The following is a 17644-nucleotide window of genomic DNA, read 5'->3' as shown; positions in this document are numbered from 1 at the left end:
ACGATAATTGTCTTTTTTTATAATATCTTTTTATACTTCTGTAAACACTGCCTACCTTTTTTGTAGTAAAATAAATAAAATTACTAGCTTTGTCTCTCCTTGCTCTATAACGTACTGTCACGTCCTCTGAAGTGAATTATGCCAATATTCTGGGTTGGCTCTGGACACGTTAATAATTAAGAAATCGGAGCTGGTGGCAGCGGGATTTGTCCTGTGTGCGCCTGAGTGGGAGTAGTTATATCGCCCTCGCTGCAGTGTGCCCATTATACAGTACAAAGTAAGGCAGCCTTTCTGGTGACTAATTACCCTAGTTGCAGTACGAGGTCTCACCTGAGGGTAAGGGGGAGCGCCAGAGAGCTGCAAGTTCCAAACCGGAACTGGGAAGTGGGATATAGATAAATCCCCTTCAGAAAGAACCAGGGGGCAACCAAACAATCCCGCTCATGACAAATTGGTGTGAGTGGTGGGGATGATAAAGGTATCCTCCCTGTGAACCGTGACATCGGGGCTATGCATTATTATCTCAGGACTCTGCATTATTATCTCAGAGCTCTGCATTATTTCAGGACTCTGCATTATATCAGGGCTCTGCATTACAATCTCATGGCTCTGCATTACAATCTCAGGGCTCTGCATTATTACATCAGGGCTCTGTATTATCTCAGGGCTGTGTTATTATCTGAGGCCTCTGTATTATTATCTCAGGACTCTGCATTATTAGCACAGGGCTATGCATTATCTCAGCACTCTGCATTATTTTACCGGGCTAGTGATATTATTTCAGGGCTCTGCATTATTATCTTAGGGTCCTGCAGTTTTATCGTAGGGCTCTGGATTATTTATTAGCCCTAATATTATTTTAGGGCTTAGTATTATTATCTCAGAGTTCTGGATTATTACTTCATGGCTCTGGATTATTATCTCAGAGGTCTACATTATTATTTAAGAGCTCTGGTCTAGATTATTATTTCAGGGCTCTGGATTATCTCACTGCTCTACAACTTTATCTAAGGACTCTGCATTATTATCTCAGGGCTCTGGATTATCTCAAGGCTCTGGATTATTATCTCAGGGCCCTTCAACTTTATCTAAGGGCTCTTCATTATAATCTCAGGATTCATGATTATTATCTCAGGGCTCTGGGGATTATCATCATCATCCCAAAGCTCTATATTATTATCTCAAGGCCATGCAAGTTTATCTAAAGACTCTGCATTATTGTCTCAGGATTCTAGATTGTTATATCAGGACTCTGCATTATTATCTCAGGATTCTGGATTATTATCTCAGGGCTATGGATTATTATCTCAGGGCTCTGGATTATTATCCCAGGACGATATTACATTTCCATGTCCTATTTTTGCTGGTTGCTGGGCTCACACATAATGCTGCACATCTATCACATTCATGGCTGCATTGAAGTTTTGCCTGATGAGGAAGGTGATGGTTCACAGCTCAGCCTCGATGTGCGTTATGGCGGCCACATTGGTCGTCTCCCACCTCTACAAGAAATCCACAAGAAACGGCTGAAGACAAGTCCACAATAGTCACCACTGACAAGATCTTGGATTGCTGTCAGTGAATGGAAGGAGACGCACTCAGGTGACGGCTCCGAGGAGCGGAGGGTGCTCAGCCCCAGACTTCTGCTGTGACGTGTGGAGTTCGGAGAATTGTCAAGACTAATACACTGCACCAAACCCTCAGCTGACAGAAGGATTAGATCGGTGAGGGTTTATTCCTCTAGATATCATCAACTCAGTCACAGCAAGCAGAGATCCTGAAAATGGTGAGGAGACCCCGGTGTCAGACAAGACACCACGGTGTCAGACAAGGACCCACGGTGTCAGACAAGGACCCACGGTGTCAGACAATAGCCCACGGTGTCAGACAAGAGCCCACGGAGTCAGACAAGAGCCCACGGTGTCACCCATGAGCCCGAGCCCACAATGTCAGACAAGAGTCCACGGTGTCAGACATGAGCCCACGGAGTCAGACATGAGCCCGAGCCCACAGTGTCACACATGAGCCCATGGTATCAGAAAAGAGCCCATGGGGTCAGACATGAGGCCACAGTGTCAGACATGAGGCCACGGTGTCAGACATGAGCCCACGGTGTCAGACATGAGCCCACAGTGTCACATATGAGCCCATGGTATCAGAAAAGAGCCCATGGGGTCAGACATGAGGCCACAGTGTCAGACATGAACCCACGGTGTCAGATATGAGCCCACGGAGTCAGAGATAAACTTGAGCCCACGGTGTCAGACATGAACCCACAGTGTCAGACATGAGCCCACAGTGTCAGACATGAGCCCCCAGTGTCAGACATGAGCCCACGGTGTCAGACATGAGCCCACGGTGTCAGACATGAGCCCGGCCGTGTGGCCCTGATCCTCACCCATGAAGTAGGCGGCCGTCTTGCAGATGACCTCTCCGAAGATGAAGTTGCCCAGGAGGTTGGGGATGAGGGTGAAGGGCATGCACAGCAGGGACACCATAATGTCGCTGACCGCCAGGGAGAGCAGGAAGCAGTTAGTGACGGTGCGGAGCCGCTTGTTCATCAGCAGCACGATGATAATGAGAGTGTTCCCGAAGACGCTGAGCAGGAAGATCAGGCAGTAAAGGAGGATCCGCACCCAGTTCAGGTCTGAAAAAGAAAAGACATCCGTCACCGAGGCCTGTGCTCCAGTCACCTCCAGAGCTGCACTCACTATTCTGCTGTTACATCATGTCTTATACTCCATGTCACGATAATGTATAAAATGGAGTAGGATTTTTCATTTTCCCTGTTCTCACGCATGCTGTGGGCTCTGACCCCCCTTCTCTCTTTGCTTCTGCTGCTGCTGTGTGTGTGTGAATCCTAAACCTCTCATTCCCTCCCACCTCAGGAATGTTTATGGCTTCTAGCTGCAAGCCGATCTCCCCACATTGCTCATTTCTCCCTCCTCCCATCTAGAACCAGCTAAAACTGGTAGAGTCTCTCTCAAAAGACATGAGGTTCTTTGTTCTATTATAGTGAGATATTGGGCCACCGATTTGGGCTAGGAAAATAAGGAGTACATATTGCGAATTCCCATCGGTAGATCTGTCAATCACTGTAAGTGCGGATTTCTCCTGAACCGTGTGGAGCAACTAGTCCCAGTGCGGTATCATTAGAAAGCAAATTTTAATATAAGATGAATGATGGGGGTGTAGTGACTCTGCCATGGTCTGAAGCCAAGATATGAGAATGATAAGTATTGCTGGTAAAATCTGTAACTTTGAGGAGAGGGGAGGGTGCAGGTAAACCAGCCCCTTTAGTGATGTCACAGCCTACCAGTATAAGTTACTGCCAGTGAGTCCAGCATTTTTTCTTGCCTGGGATTTCACACTATCCACACTCCCTGAGGAACTGGAATATTTGGCTCCGCCCACCAGCATGGTTAGCTGAAATAATCTGAGCACATGTGTTAATTTCTGTTTTAATCCGTTTATTTTGTGATTGCCTTGTATATACCGTATATACTCGAGTATAAGCCGAGATTTTCAGCCTAAAAAAATGGGCTGAAAGTGCCCCTCTCGGCTTATACTCGAGTCACGGTCGGCGGGGGGATCAGTGAGGGGAAGCGACGCCTGTCAAATACCTGCTCCCGGAGCTCCTGACACGGTCCCTGCATTTCCCACGGTCTTCGGACCGTGCTTCTTCCCCTGTTCAGCGGTCACTGGTACCGCTCATTAAAGTAATGAATATGGACCCCACTCCCATAGGGGTGGAGCCGCATATTCATTACTGTAATGAGCGGTACCATGTGACCGCTCACTACAGGAAGAAGCTGCCGCGCCCGGAGACCATGGGACATGCAGGGGCCGCGTCAGGAGCTTCGGGAGCAGGTGAGTATTTCATATTCACCTTTCCGCGTTCCACCGACGCTCCGTCTTCCCGTCCTCTGCACTGACTGTTCAGGTCAGAGGGCGCGATGGCGTATTGTGCACGCCGCCCGCTGCCTGAACAGTTACTGTGGAGAGACGGGAAGCTGAGGAGCAGCGACGAGAGGTGAGGATGTCATTTTTTTTTTTTTTTTAGTGCAGCAGCAGCATTACATGTGGCACAATGTTATATGAGGCATCTATGGGGTCATTATGTACTGCATGGAGCATTATATGGGGCCATAACTGCATAGAGCATTATATGGGGCATCTATGGGGTCATTATGAACTGCATGGGGCTCCTGATTCAATATGGATATTCAAAAACACTTAACCCACTGATATCTCAATTAATTTTACTTTTATTGGTATCTATTTTTATTTTTGACATTTACCGGTAGCTGCTGCATTTTCCAACCTAGGCTTATACTCGAGTCAATTATTATTATTATTATACATTTTTATAGCACCATTTATTCCATGGCGCTTTACATGTGAATATGGGGCAAATATAGACAAATACATTAAACATGAGCAAATAACAAGGCAGACGGGTACATAAGGATGGAGGACCCTGCCCCCGAGGGCTCACAGTCTGCAGGGGATGGGTGAGGATACACTAATAGAGGGTAGAGCTGGTTGTGCGGTGGTCCAGTAGGTTCAGGATCACTGCAAGCTGTAGGCTTATTGGAAGAGGTGAATCTTCAGGTTCTTTTTGAAGGTTTCTATGGTAGGCGAGAGTCTGATGTGTTGGGGTAGAGAGTTCCAGAGTATGGGGGAAGCACGGGAGAATTCTTGGATGCGGTTATGGGAAGAAGAGATGAGAGGGGAGTAGAGAAGGAGATCTTGAGAGGACCGGAGGTCGCGTGTAGGTAGGTACCAGGAGACGAGGTCACAGATGTATGGAGGAGACAGGTTGTGGATGGCTTTGTATGTCAGTGTGAGGGTTTTGAACTGGAGTCTCTGGGCGATAGGAAGCCAGTGAAGGGATTGACATAGTGGAGAGGCTGGGGAATAGCGGGGGGACAGGTGGATTAGTCGGGCAGCAGAGTGTAGGATGGATTGGAGTGGTGCTAGAGTGCTAGAGGGGAGTCCAGAAAGTAGGAGGTTGCAGTAGTCGAGGCGGGAGATGATAAGGGCGTACACTAGCATTTTTGTGGTGTCGCGGTCAAGGAAAGCACGGATCCGGGAAATATTTTTAAGTTTGAGACGGCAGGAGGAGGCAAGAGCTTGGATATGTGGCTTGAAAGAGAGGGCAGAGTCGAGGATTACCCCGAGGCATCGGGCGTTTGGGACTGGGGAAAGTGAGCAGCCATTGACATTGATGGATAGGTCGGGTGGAGGAGTAGAGTGAGATGGGGAAAAGATGATGAATTCTGTTTTGTCCATGTTCAGTTGTAGAAAGCGAGCAGAAAAGGCCGAGATAGCAGACAGACAGTGTGGGATTTTGGTAAGTAAGGAGGAGAGGTCAGGTCCGGAGAGGTAGATCTGCGTGTCATCAGCGTAGAGATGGTACTGCATACCGTGGGATTCTATGAGCTGTCCCAGGCCAAAGGTGTAGATGGAGAAGAGTAGGGGTCCTAGAACAGAGCCTTGAAGAACACTGACTGACAAGGGGCGAGGTGAGGAGGTGGTGTGGGGGAGGGAGACACTGAATGTTCGGTCTGTCAGATATGACGAGATCCAGGAAAGGGCCAAGTCTGTGATGCCAAGGGATGAGAGGATTTGTAGCAAAAGGGAGTGGTCTACAGTGTCAAAGGCGGAAGACAGGTCCAGGAGAAGGAGGACAGAGTAGTGTCGCTTGCTCCTGGCAGTTAGTAGGTCATTGGTGACTTTAGTTAGGGCAGTTTCAGTTGAGTGATGAGAATGGAAGCCGGATTGTAACCGATCAAAGAGGGAGCAGGAGGAGAGGTGGGAGGACAGTTCAAGATGGACGTGTTGCTTCAGCAATTTGGAGGCATAAGGGAGAAGAGATATCGGGCGATAGCTAGACACAGAGGGCTTTTTGAGGATGGGTGTGATCTTGGCATGCTTGAAGGATGAGGGGAAGACACCTGCTGTGAGTGAGAGGTTGAAGAGGTGCGTTAGGGTTGGGATGAAGACCGTGGAAATGTTAGGGATGAGGTGGGACGGGAGCGGGTCAAGCGTGCAGGTGGTGAGGTGTGATCTTGACAGGAGGGTGGAGAGCTGATCTTCTGTCATGGTGGAGAAGCTGGTTTTGGAGGAGCAGCGTTGAGCAGCTAAGAGGGGCAGTGGGCGCTGTGGGCCAAAGCTTTATCTGATCGTATCGATCTTGTGTTTAAAGAAAGAGGCGAAGTCTTCAGCAGAAATGAGAGGGGAGGGAGGAGGTGCTGGGGGACAGAGTAGAGAATTGAAAGTGTTGAAAAGATGTTTAGGGTTGTGAAACAGGGAGGATATGAGAGATGAGAAGTAAGTTTATTTTGCGGCAGTGAGCGCAGACTTGAAGCTGGCGAGGGACTGCTTGTATGCAGTGAAGTGGTCGGCAGAGCGGGATTGCATCCATCTCCGCTCAGCGATCCTGGAAGCCCGTCTCAGTTCTTTGGTCAGGCTGGTCAGCCAGGGCTGCCTGTTGAGTGTACGAGTTTTGCTATGCATGAGTGGGGCGGCCGAATCGAGTGTTGCTGTTATTGTGGTGTTATAAAAAGTGGCAGCAGCATCTGTGTCATGAAGGGAGGCTATGTCTGTAAGAAGGAGAAGGGACTCAGAGAGTGATTGTAAGTTGAGATGTTAATAAGTTTTCCCAGTTTTTTGTTGCAAAATTAGGGGGGTCGGCATATACTCGAGTATAAACGGTACTTTGTCTCATATTGTAAAATCTTAATAGACCTTTTGTAAACACTGCCTACCTTTTAGGAGTAAAATATAAAACTACTAGTTAATCTTCTTCATGTTCTATGCAAATTTTTCACATGCCTGAAGTAACTACGCTACTAATTTGGGTTGGCTCGAACCCCTCTCTGTGAGTAATCTGAGCTGGTGGCAGCAAAGTGTGTTCTGGGCTAGGTGGGTGCCGCTGGCAGCGACGGAACGGAATTTTATAAGCTATTGTCTGGCTGCGGCCTGAGTATTTATAATTCTCTCGCTGCAGCGTGCCTGCTAGCCAGTCCACAGTGAAGCGGCACATCCAGCAACCAATTATCCTAGGTGTAGTTCCCTGACCTGAGGGTAAGGGGGGCGCCGGAGAGCTGCAAGTTCCGAAGTGGAACTGTAAAGCGGGATATACATAAATCCCTGCAGTTCGTGTTATATTGTAGCAGCAGTGGGATACCTAAAATAAGCTCCTGCGGTAAATTGATAGGTCAATAGCCTTGTGTGTGTTTTCATGACATGCATCATAGAAAAATTAGTTGGCGCACCACAATGATATCAAATAAATAAATATATATTGGGGGTGCAAAACAATGGCTAATACACAGAGCAGATAATAAACAAGAAAAGAAAAGCCACTATAATGTATGCACACCACCAAAAGTTATAATAAGTCACACAAGCTTTAGGCCATGTTCACACGTTCCTGATTTCCCTGCTGTTTTTTCTGCACTAAAAACCGCAGCTCTTGGCAGAAAACGCAGGTGCGTTTTTTGGTGCGTTTTTTGATGCGGTTTTTAGTGCGTTTTTTATGCAGTTTTCTCTGCAGAGTCTGTGTGCTTTCTAGGAAGTTTTTTTAGGGTTAAAATGGCTGAAAATACCCTAACCCTACCCCTACCCCTAACCCAAGTTCTAACTGTAGTGGGGGGGAAAAAAAAAATAAATTCTTTATTTTATTATTGTTACTACCTATGTGGGTGATAAAGGGGGGGGGGGGCATTTACCTTTTTTTTATTTTGATCACTGTGAGGTTATCGCAGTGATCAAAATGTGCCTGGAATGAATCTGCCGGCTGGCAGATTCGGCGGGCGCACTGCGCATGCGCCCGCCATTTTTGAAGATGGCGGCGCCCAGGGAGAAGTCGGACGGACGGACACCGGGAGGCCCGGTAAGTATAAGGGGGGGAGATGAGGGCACGGGGGGAGGGGGGCAGGGGGGGGCGTCGGAGCACGGGGGGTGGCATCGGAGCATGGGGGGGTGGGATTGGGGCACGGGGGGACAGCCACACTCCGCCCACGCACTTCCTGCTGCAGCGGTTCTGCACCACAAACCGCAGAAAACCCGCAGATATTTTTTTCGTCTGCGGGTTTTACTGCGGGTTTGACCCTCACAATGGAGGTCAATGGGTGCAGAACCGCTGCAGTTCCGCACAAAGAAGTGACATGGTCCTTCTTTTTTACCGCAGCTATTCAGCGCGGCTTTTTTAGTGAATTTCCGCATCATGTGCACAGCGGTTCCTGTTTTCCATAGGGACATTGTACTGTACCCTGCATGGAAAACAGCTGCGGACCCGCAGCGGCAAAATCGCGGTGGTTCCGCAGTAAAAAACGCATTGTGTGAACATGGCCTAATTGGTAACATATAAAAACAATTAAAACCATACACAAAACTCCCTCCATATACGTGTGCCCAACACTGCCCAATACACAATACTTCCATACAGGGCTGCCACTAGAAATTTCGGGGCCCCATACTGGCAAAATTTTCGGGGCCCCCTTGAAACTCCGCCCAGGCTCCACCCCAGCCCCGCCTCCAGGCTCCACCCCACGAACTGTCCACAGTCCCACCGCTCTCTCTTGGAAAATCTCCACTTCTCACCTATCACACATTAACAGTTCCCATCACCAGATCACACATATGGCCGGCAGCTTTTGTTTTAAGCCGCCACCATAACACGGTAGACACTTTTGGCCGGGCCCTACTCTACTGTAACCTACTAAATATTTGTTAAAATATGCAATACAATTTAGGAATATTTTTATTTATTTTTCAATGTTTAAAATTACCTATAATACTACATACAAGGAACAAATACCACAGCACTATGACCAGACCACATATTACCACCACAGTGATCGAATAATATAAAATACAAGGAACAAATACCACAACATCATGACCAGATGTCACCACATAGTGACTGAATACTACAATAGTAATAATAATAATAATCTTTATTTTTATATAGCGCTAACATATTCCGCAGCGCTTTACAGGTTGCACACATTATCATCACTGTCCCCGATGGGGCTCACAATCTAGAATCCCTATCTGTATGTCTTTGAAATGTGGGAGGAAACCGGAGTGCCCGGAGGAAACCCATGCAAACACGGAGAGAACATACAAACTCTTTGCAGATGTTGTCCTGGTTGGGATTAGAACCCAGGACCCCAGTGCTGCAAGGCTGCTGTGCTATCCACTGCGCCACCGTGCCGCCCACAATACTGATCAGTAATAAAAAAAACCCCACAATACTATCACCATCAGTGCCATTATGCACAGGAGATCTGTACTTAGTATGCAGTGTCTGTGTACAGGTAATACAGTGATCACTGGTGACATTGTACACAGGACCTCTGTATATAGTATACAGTGTATAGTGTCAGTGTATAGGTAACACTGACTCACCAGTGACGTCTCTAGGTGAAGTCCTTCATCTTTCATCCAGCACAGACCGCCATCACTTCATCCAGCCAGGAGTCGTCTCTGCAGGAAATAAAACAGTTATCTCGAGTTCCGCTTGTAGAACACATTACTTAATTTTCCCAACTTCTACATTACACAACATGAAGAAGGCAACATAGTATCACTCTACACAGTAACAGGACCGCCCCCCCATTTAAAACAGTATACTCAAAAAATAAAATAAATACATCACTGCAATAATAATATTCCTTAATTAGCCCCTATAGTAATATTCGCCATCCTAGCCCCAGTGTGTCTCATTCCAGGCTCCAGCCATATGTTCTCCCATCCTGCACTCATGAGTATCCATTCTGCCCCATATGATCTCCCCATCCTGCCCCATCTGTCTCCATCGTATCCATCCTGCCCCATCTGTCTCCAATCTTGCCCCATCTGTTTCCAATCCTGCCCCATCTGTGTCCAGCACTCTGCCCCATCTGTGTTCAGCACTCTGCCCCATCTGTGTCCAGCACTCTGCCCCATCTGTGTCCAATCCTGCCCCATCTGTGTCCAGCACTCTGCCCCATCTGTGTCCAATCCTGCCCCATCTGTGTCCAGCACTCTGCCCCATCTGTGTCCAATCCTGCCCCATCTGTGTCCAGCACTCTGCCCCATCTGTGTCCAGCACTCTGCCCCATCTGTGTCCAATCCTGCCCCATCTGTGTCCAGCACTCTGCCCCATCTGTGTCCAGCACTCTGCCCCATCTGTGTCCAATCCTGCCCCATCTGTGTCCCGCACTCTGCCCCATCTGTGTCCAGCACTCTGCCCCATCTGTGTCCAGCACTCTGCCCCATCTGTGTCCAGCACTCTGCCCCATCTGTGTTCAGCACTCTGCCCCATCTGTGTCCAGCACTCTGTCCCATCTGTGTCCAATCCTGCCCCATCTGTGTCCAGCACTCTGCCCCATCTGTGTCCAATCCTGCCCCATTTGTGTCCAGCACTCTGCCCCATCTGTGTCCAATCCTGCCCCATCTGTGTCCAGCACTCTGCCCCATCTGTGTCCAGCACTCTGCCCCATCTGTGTCCAGCACTCTGCCCCATCTGTGTCCAGCACTCTGCCCCATCTCTGTCCAGCACTCTGCCCCATCTCTGTCCAGCACTCTGCCCCATCTCTGTCCAGCACTCTGCCCCATCTCTGTCCAGCACTCTGCCCCATCTCTGTCCAGCACTCTGCCCCATCTCTGTCCAGCACTCTGCCCCATCTCTGTCCAGCACTCTGCCCCATCTCTGTCCAGCACTCTGTCCCATCTCTGTCCAGCACTCTGCCCCATCTCTGTCCAGCACTCTGCCCCATCTCTGTCCAGCACTCTGCCCCATCTCTGCCCAGCACTCTGCCCCATCTCTATCCAGCACTCTGCCCCATCTCTGTCCAGCACTCTGCCCCATCTCTGTCCAGCACTCTGCCCAGCTTTCTGCCCCCCCCTGTGTCCAGCTTTCTGCCCCCCGTGTCCAGCTTTCTGCCCCCCCTGTGTCCATCTTTCTGCCCCCCCGTGTCCAGCTTTACTGCCCCCTGTGTCCAGCTTTCTGCCCCCCCTGTGTCCAGCTTTACTGCCCCCTCTGTGTCCAGCTTTACTGCCCCCTCTGTGTCCAGCTTTCTGCCCCCCCGTGTCCAGCTTTACTGCCCCCTCTGTGTCCAGCTTTCTGCCCCCCGTGTCCAGCTTTACTGCCCCCTGTGTCCAGCTTTACTGCCCCCTGTGTCCAGCTTTCTGCCCCCCCTGTGTCCAGCTTTACTGCCCCCTGTGTCCAGCTTTCTGCCCCCCGTGTCCAGCTTTCTGCCCCCCGTGTCCAGCTTTACTGCCCCCTCTGTGTCCAGCTTTCTGCCCCCCCTGTGTCCAGCTTTACTGCCCCCTCTGTGTCCAGCTTTCTGCCCCCCGTGTCCAGCTTTACTGCCCCCTCTGTGTCCAGCTTTCTGCCCCCCGTGTCCAGCTTTCTGCCCCCCCTGTGTCCATCTTTCTGCCCCCTCTGTGTCCAGCTTTCTGCCCCCCGTGTCCAGCTTTACTGCCCCCTCTGTGTCCAGCTTTCTGCCCCCCGTGTCCAGCTTTACTGCCCCCTCTGTGTCCAGCTTTCTGCCCCCCCTGTGTCCAGCTTTACTGCCCCCCCCCCGTGTCCAGCTTTACTGCCCCCCCATGTCCAGCTTTACTGCCCCCTCTGTGTCCAGCTTTCTGCCCCCTGTGTCCAGCTTTACTGCCCCCTCTGTGTCCAGCTTTCTGCCCCCCCTGTGTCCAGCTTTACTGCCCCCCCGTGTCCAGCTTTCTGCCCCCCCTGTGTCCAGCTTTACTGCCCCCTCTGTGTCCAGCTTTACTGACCCCCCCCCCCCCCCCCCCCCGGATCGCCGCTCTCAATAAAAAAAAAAACAAGTTCTGCTTACCTGCCGCGCTCCTGCTCTCTCCACGCAGCTGCATCGTGCACTCGCCGGCGACTGTGTCCAGCACTCTGCCCCATCTGTGTCCAATCCTGCCCCATCTGTGTCCAGCACTCTGCCCCATCTGTGTCCAATCCTGCCCCATTTGTGTCCAGCACTCTGCCCCATCTGTGTCCAATCCTGCCCCATCTGTGTCCAGCACTCTGCCCCATCTGTGTCCAGCACTCTGCCCCATCTGTGTCCAGCACTCTGCCCCATCTGTGTCCAGCACTCTGCCCCATCTGTGTCCAGCACTCTGCCCCATCTGTGTCCAGCACTCTGCCCCATCTGTGTCCAGCACTCTGCCCCATCTGTGTTCAGCACTCTGCCCCATCTCTGTCCAGCACTCTGCCCCATCTCTGTCCAGCACTCTGCCCCATCTCTGTCCAGCACTCTGCCCCATCTCTGTCCAGCACTCTGCCCCATCTCTGTCCAGCACTCTGCCCCATCTCTGTCCAGCACTCTGCCCCATCTCTGTCCAGCATTCTGCCCCATCTCTGTCCAGCACTCTGCCCCATCTCTGTCCAGCACTCTGCCCCATCTCTGTCCAGCACTCTGCCCCATCTCTGTCCAGCACTCTGCCCCATCTCTATCCAGCACTCTGCCCCATCTCTGTCCAGCACTCTGCCCCATCTCTGTCCAGCACTCTGCCCAGCTTTCTGCCCCCCCCTGTGTCCAGCTTTCTGCCCCCCGTGTCCAGCTTTCTGCCCCCCCTGTGTCCATCTTTCTGCCCCATCTGTGTCCAGCTTACTGCCCCCCCCCGTGTCCAGCTTTACTGCCCCCTGTGTCCAGCTTTCTGCCCCCCCTGTGTCCAGCTTTACTGCCCCCTCTGTGTCCAGCTTTACTGCCCCCTCTGTGTCCAGCTTTCTGCCCCCCCGTGTCCAGCTTTACTGCCCCCTCTGTGTCCAGCTTTCTGCCCCCCCTGTGTCCAGCTTTCTGCCCCCCGTGTCCAGCTTTACTGCCCCCTCTGTGTCCAGCTTTCTGCCCCCCCTGTGTCCAGCTTTACTGCCCCCTCTGTGTCCAGCTTTACTGCCCCCCGTGTCCAGCTTTACTGCCCCCCCTGTGTCCAGCTTTACTGCCCCCTCTGTGTCCAGCTTTCTGCCCCCGTGTCCAGCTTTACTGCCCCCTATGTGTCCAGCTTTCTGCCCCCCGTGTCCAGCTTTACTGCCCCCTCTGTGTCCAGCTTTCTGCTCCCCCTGTGTCCAGCTTTACTGCCCCCCCCGTGTCCAGCTTTCTGCCCCCCGTGTCCAGCTTTACTGCCCCCTCTGTGTCCAGCTTTCTGCCCCCCTGTGTCCAGCTTTACTGCCCCCGTGTCCAGCTTTACTGCCCCCCCTGTGTCCAGCTTTCTGCCCCCCCTGTGTCCAGCTTTACTGCCCCCCCTGTGTCCAGCTTTCTGCCCCCCGTGTCCAGCTTTACTGCCCCCCCCGTGTCCAGCTTTACTGCCCCCCCCGTGTCCAGCTTTACTGCCCCCTCTGTGTCCAGCTTTCTGCCCCCCGTGTCCGCTTTACTGCCCCCTCTGTGTCCAGCTTTACTGCCCCCTCTGTGTCCAGCTTTACTGCCCCCTCTGTGTCCAGCTTTACTGCCCCCTCTGTGTCAAGCTTTACTGCCCCCTCTGTGTCCAGCTTTACTGCCCCCTCTGTGTCCAGCTTTACTGCCCACCCCCCCAGATCACCGCTCTCAATAAAAAAAAAACAAGTTCTGCTTACCTGCCGCGCTCCTGCTCTCTCCACGCAGCTGCATCGTGCACTCGCCGGCGACTGACAATGACGTCAGACGCCGGCGACCTGCACGCTGCGGCTGTTAACTATATAGCGTTAAACAGCTGTAGCGCCGGCCGCCGCTAAGGGCCCGGTTCAGCCTGCGGCTGCCGGTAGGGGCCCGGTGAGCAGGTAAGAGGGGGCCCGATGTGGGCCCCATACGCCAGTCACGGCTGTAATGCCCTGATGGCGGCCCTGCTTCCATATAGTAGTGGAAAACATGCATCAAATATGGCAGATAATCAAATGGTATACACAAATAATTACAGGCAAAGCCGCCCTGTCCTGATCAGCAAAAGATATATCTGTCAATAGCAAAACCCTGTCAGGCTGCAGCTCACCCAAAGCAGATAGTCCTCCTGGTATGTAATGGGTAGGGCACATGCAAATATGGCCAATAATTACCCCAAATAGGAAAAAGGAGCACGGCTGTCACCCGTCCTGAGCAAAAGAGGGGAACATGCTGCGGCAGCTAGAGGGTGATCCAGACAGAAGGCTCACAAAATATAGAGACAATATAGCAAGCCCTCCGTTGCCCTTCACTTGCTGGCTGCCCAGTCCTTGCATGGCCTCTCATCTCTCACACTATCTTACCCACTGCTCCAGGTCATGTTGTGGTTTCTATTTCATGCCAGCTCCATGTTCTGTGTCTCTGCTCTCTGCATGCTTCCTGGCTGTGTGCATAGGGGGCCGGCGCCTGAACTCTCTGGTTCTCATAGGAATCAGGTGCACCTGTCTAATCTGTTCCTGACCAATTACCAAGATGCCTCCAGTATTTAGTGCAGCTCCACCCTGTGGTCTGGGCCTGTGCAATGTGTTAGCTCAGTTTGTGTTTAGCTTCTGAGTTTCCAGGCCTTGCTCTGTGGTACTCCCTCTCTAGAGGCTTTTCTCCTGGCCTTGCCTTGATCTTGTTGTCTGCCCTCCAGGAGGCAGAATATCCTGGTCCCTGTCTCTTTGTTCTTGTTCTTTGTCTTGTTCCATTACCTTGTCTGAACTTTGTCCTACCTCGGTCTCCCTGGCTTCTCTCCCTGCTGTGTCTTTCCTTGTGTTCTCTGTCATGATCCCAATGGCAGGGGATCACTAAAGGACAAGCACAGATACAAACAAGCTCTAGGGCGATGGAACCTGAGCTGACCGCGACCCTGAACCTAACACACAAATAAAAGTAGCCGGGGAACGTGCCTACGATGATCCTAGACGTCTCGCTCCAGCCGAAGATCTAACTTCCCCTATTAGAAGAAACACAGACCTCTCTTGCCTCCAGAGAAATACCCCACAGAAATAGCAGCCCCCCACATATAATGACGGTGAAATGAGAGGAAAGCACATACGCAGTATGAAAACAGTTTCAGCAAAATGAGGCCCGCTAAAGCTAGATAGCAGAGGATACAAAAGTGAACTGCGCGGTCAGCGAAAAACCCTTCAAAAAACCATCCTGAAATTACTTGAACTCATGTGCCAACTCATGGTACATGAGGAGCAATTTCAGCCCACTAGAGCAACCAGCAGCAAAGAATCACATATCTGCAGGCTGGACTAAAAAACCAAATAAAGCAAAACACCAAAACAGGAAAATCCAAACTTAGCTTGACCAGAAGGTTCTAGGAGCAGGGAGCAGAGGTAACAAGACACACTGGATACATTGATAACCGGCGAGGAAATGCCAGCAAAGCCAGGTTAAATAGGAAACTCCCATATCCTGATGGAACAGGTGGAACCCAGAGACCCAGGAAAGACAAGTCACCCAGTACCATCAGTAACCACCAGAGGGAGCCCAAAAACAGAACTCACAACAGTACCCCCCCCCTTGAGGAGGGGTCACCGAACCCTCACGAGAACCACCAGGGCGATCAGGATGAGCCCTATGAAAAGCGCGAACCAAATCATCAGCATGAACATCCGAGGCAACCACCCAAGAATTATCCTCCTGACCATAACCCTTCCACTTGACCAAATACTGGAGTTTCCGTCTGGAAACACGAGAATCCAAGATCTTCTCCACAAGATACTCCAATTCACCCTCCACCAGCACCGGAGCAGGAGGCTCAAGCGAAGGAACGACAGGTACCTCATACTTCCGCAACAACGACCGATGGAACACATTATGAATAGCAAACGATGCCGGGAGATCCAAACGAAACGACACAGGGTTAAGAATTTCCAAGATCCTATAGGGACCGATGAACCGAGGCTTGAACTTAGGAGAAGAGACCTTCATAGGAACAAAACGAGAAGACAACCACACCAAGTCCCCAACAAGAAGTCGAGGACCCACGCGGCGACGGCGATTAGCAAACTGCTGAGCCTTCTCCTGGGACAACTTCAAATTGTCCACCACATGACTCCAAATCCGATGCAACCTATCCACCACCATGTCCACTCCAGGACAATCAGAAGGTTCCACCTGACCAGAGGAAAAACGAGGATGAAACCCCGAATTACAAAAGAAAGGAGAAACCAAGGTAGCAGAACTAGCCCGATTATTAAGGGCAAACTCGGCCAGCGGCAAAAAGGTAACCCAGTCATCCTGATCAGCAGAAACAAAACACCTTAAATAAGTCTCCAAGGTCTGATTAGTTCGTTCAGTCTGGCCATTCGTCTGAGGATGGAATGCAGACGAAAAGGACAAATCAATGCCCATCTTAGCACAGAACGTCCGCCAAAATCTAGACACAAACTGGGATCCCCTGTCAGAAACGATGTTCTCAGGAATCCCATGCAAACGAACCACATTCTGAAAAAACAGAGGGACCAACTCAGAGGAGGAAGGTAACTTAGGCAAGGGTACCAGATGAACCATTTTAGAAAAGCGATCACACACAACCCAGATGACGGACATTTTTTGAGAGACAGGGAGATCCGAAATAAAGTCCATGGAAATGTGCGTCCAAGGCCTCTTCGGGATAGGCAAAGGTGACAACAATCCACTGGCCCGAGAACAGCAAGGCTTAGCCCGAGCACAAACCTCACAAGACTGCACAAAAGAACGCACATCCCTCGACAAGGAAGGCCACCAAAAAGACCTGGCCACCAAGTCTCTAGTACCAAATATTCCAGGATGACCTGCCAACGCAGAAGAATGGACCTCGGAGATGACTCTACTGGTCCAATTATCCGGAACAAACAGTCTCTCAGGCGGACAACGATCAGGTTTACCCGCCTGAAACTCCTGCAAAGCACGTCGCAAGTCTGGGGAGACAGCAGACAAAATCACCCCATCCCTAAGGATACCAGAGGGCTCAGAATTTCCAAGGGAGTCAGGCACAAAACTCCTAGAAAGAGCATCCGCCTTCACATTCTTTGAACCTGGCAGGTATGAAACCACAAAATTGAAACGAGAGAAAAACAGTGACCAACGAGCCTGTCTAGGATTCAGACGCCTGGCAGACTCAAGGTAAATCAAATTTTTGTGATCAGTCAAGACCACCACACGATGTCTAGCACCCTCTAGCCAATGACGCCGCTCCTCAAATGCCCACTTCATGGCCAAAAGTTCCCGATTACCAACATCATAATTCCGCTCAGCCGGCGAAAACTTTCTAGAAAAAAACGCGCATGGCTTCATCACCGAGCTTCTCTGTGACAAAACCGCCCCCGCTCCAATCTCGGAAGCATCAACCTCAACCTGAAAAGGGAGCGAAACATCTGGCTGACGCAACACAGGAGCAGAAGAAAACCGGCGCTTAAGTTCCTGAAAGGCCTCCACAGCCGCAGGAGACCAATTAGCAACATCAGCACCCTTCTTAGTCAAATCCGTCAAAGGCTTAACAACACTAGAAAAATTTGTTATAAAACGACGATAGAAATTAGCAAAGCCCAAGAACTTCTGTAGACTCTTAAGAGATGTAGGCTGCGTCCAGTCACAAATAGCCTGAACCTTGACGGGATCCATCTCAATAGTAGAAGGGGAAAAAATATACCCCAAGAAAGAAATCTTCTGGACTCCAAAGAGACACTTTGAGCCTTTTACAAACAAGGAATTGGCCCGCAGGACCTGAAACACCT

General features: G+C 50.8%; 1 protein-coding gene across 1 annotated transcript in view; it reads right to left on the bottom strand.

Moving 5' to 3' along the window:
* CCKBR (cholecystokinin B receptor) overlaps nucleotides 1–17644 on the bottom strand; it is an 86557-nt gene that overhangs the window by 11103 nt on the left and 57810 nt on the right. The window contains exon 2 of the mRNA XM_069759606.1: nucleotides 2399–2647. Coding sequence (XP_069615707.1) covers nucleotides 2399–2647 — 249 coding nt within the window. The remainder of the gene's footprint in view (nucleotides 1–2398; nucleotides 2648–17644) is intronic.

The sequence above is a fragment of the Ranitomeya imitator genome, chromosome 3, assembly GCF_032444005.1.
Source record: "Ranitomeya imitator isolate aRanImi1 chromosome 3, aRanImi1.pri, whole genome shotgun sequence".
Lineage (NCBI taxonomy): Eukaryota > Metazoa > Chordata > Amphibia > Anura > Dendrobatidae > Ranitomeya > Ranitomeya imitator.
This window is presented reverse-complemented; position numbering and strand designations above follow the sequence as displayed.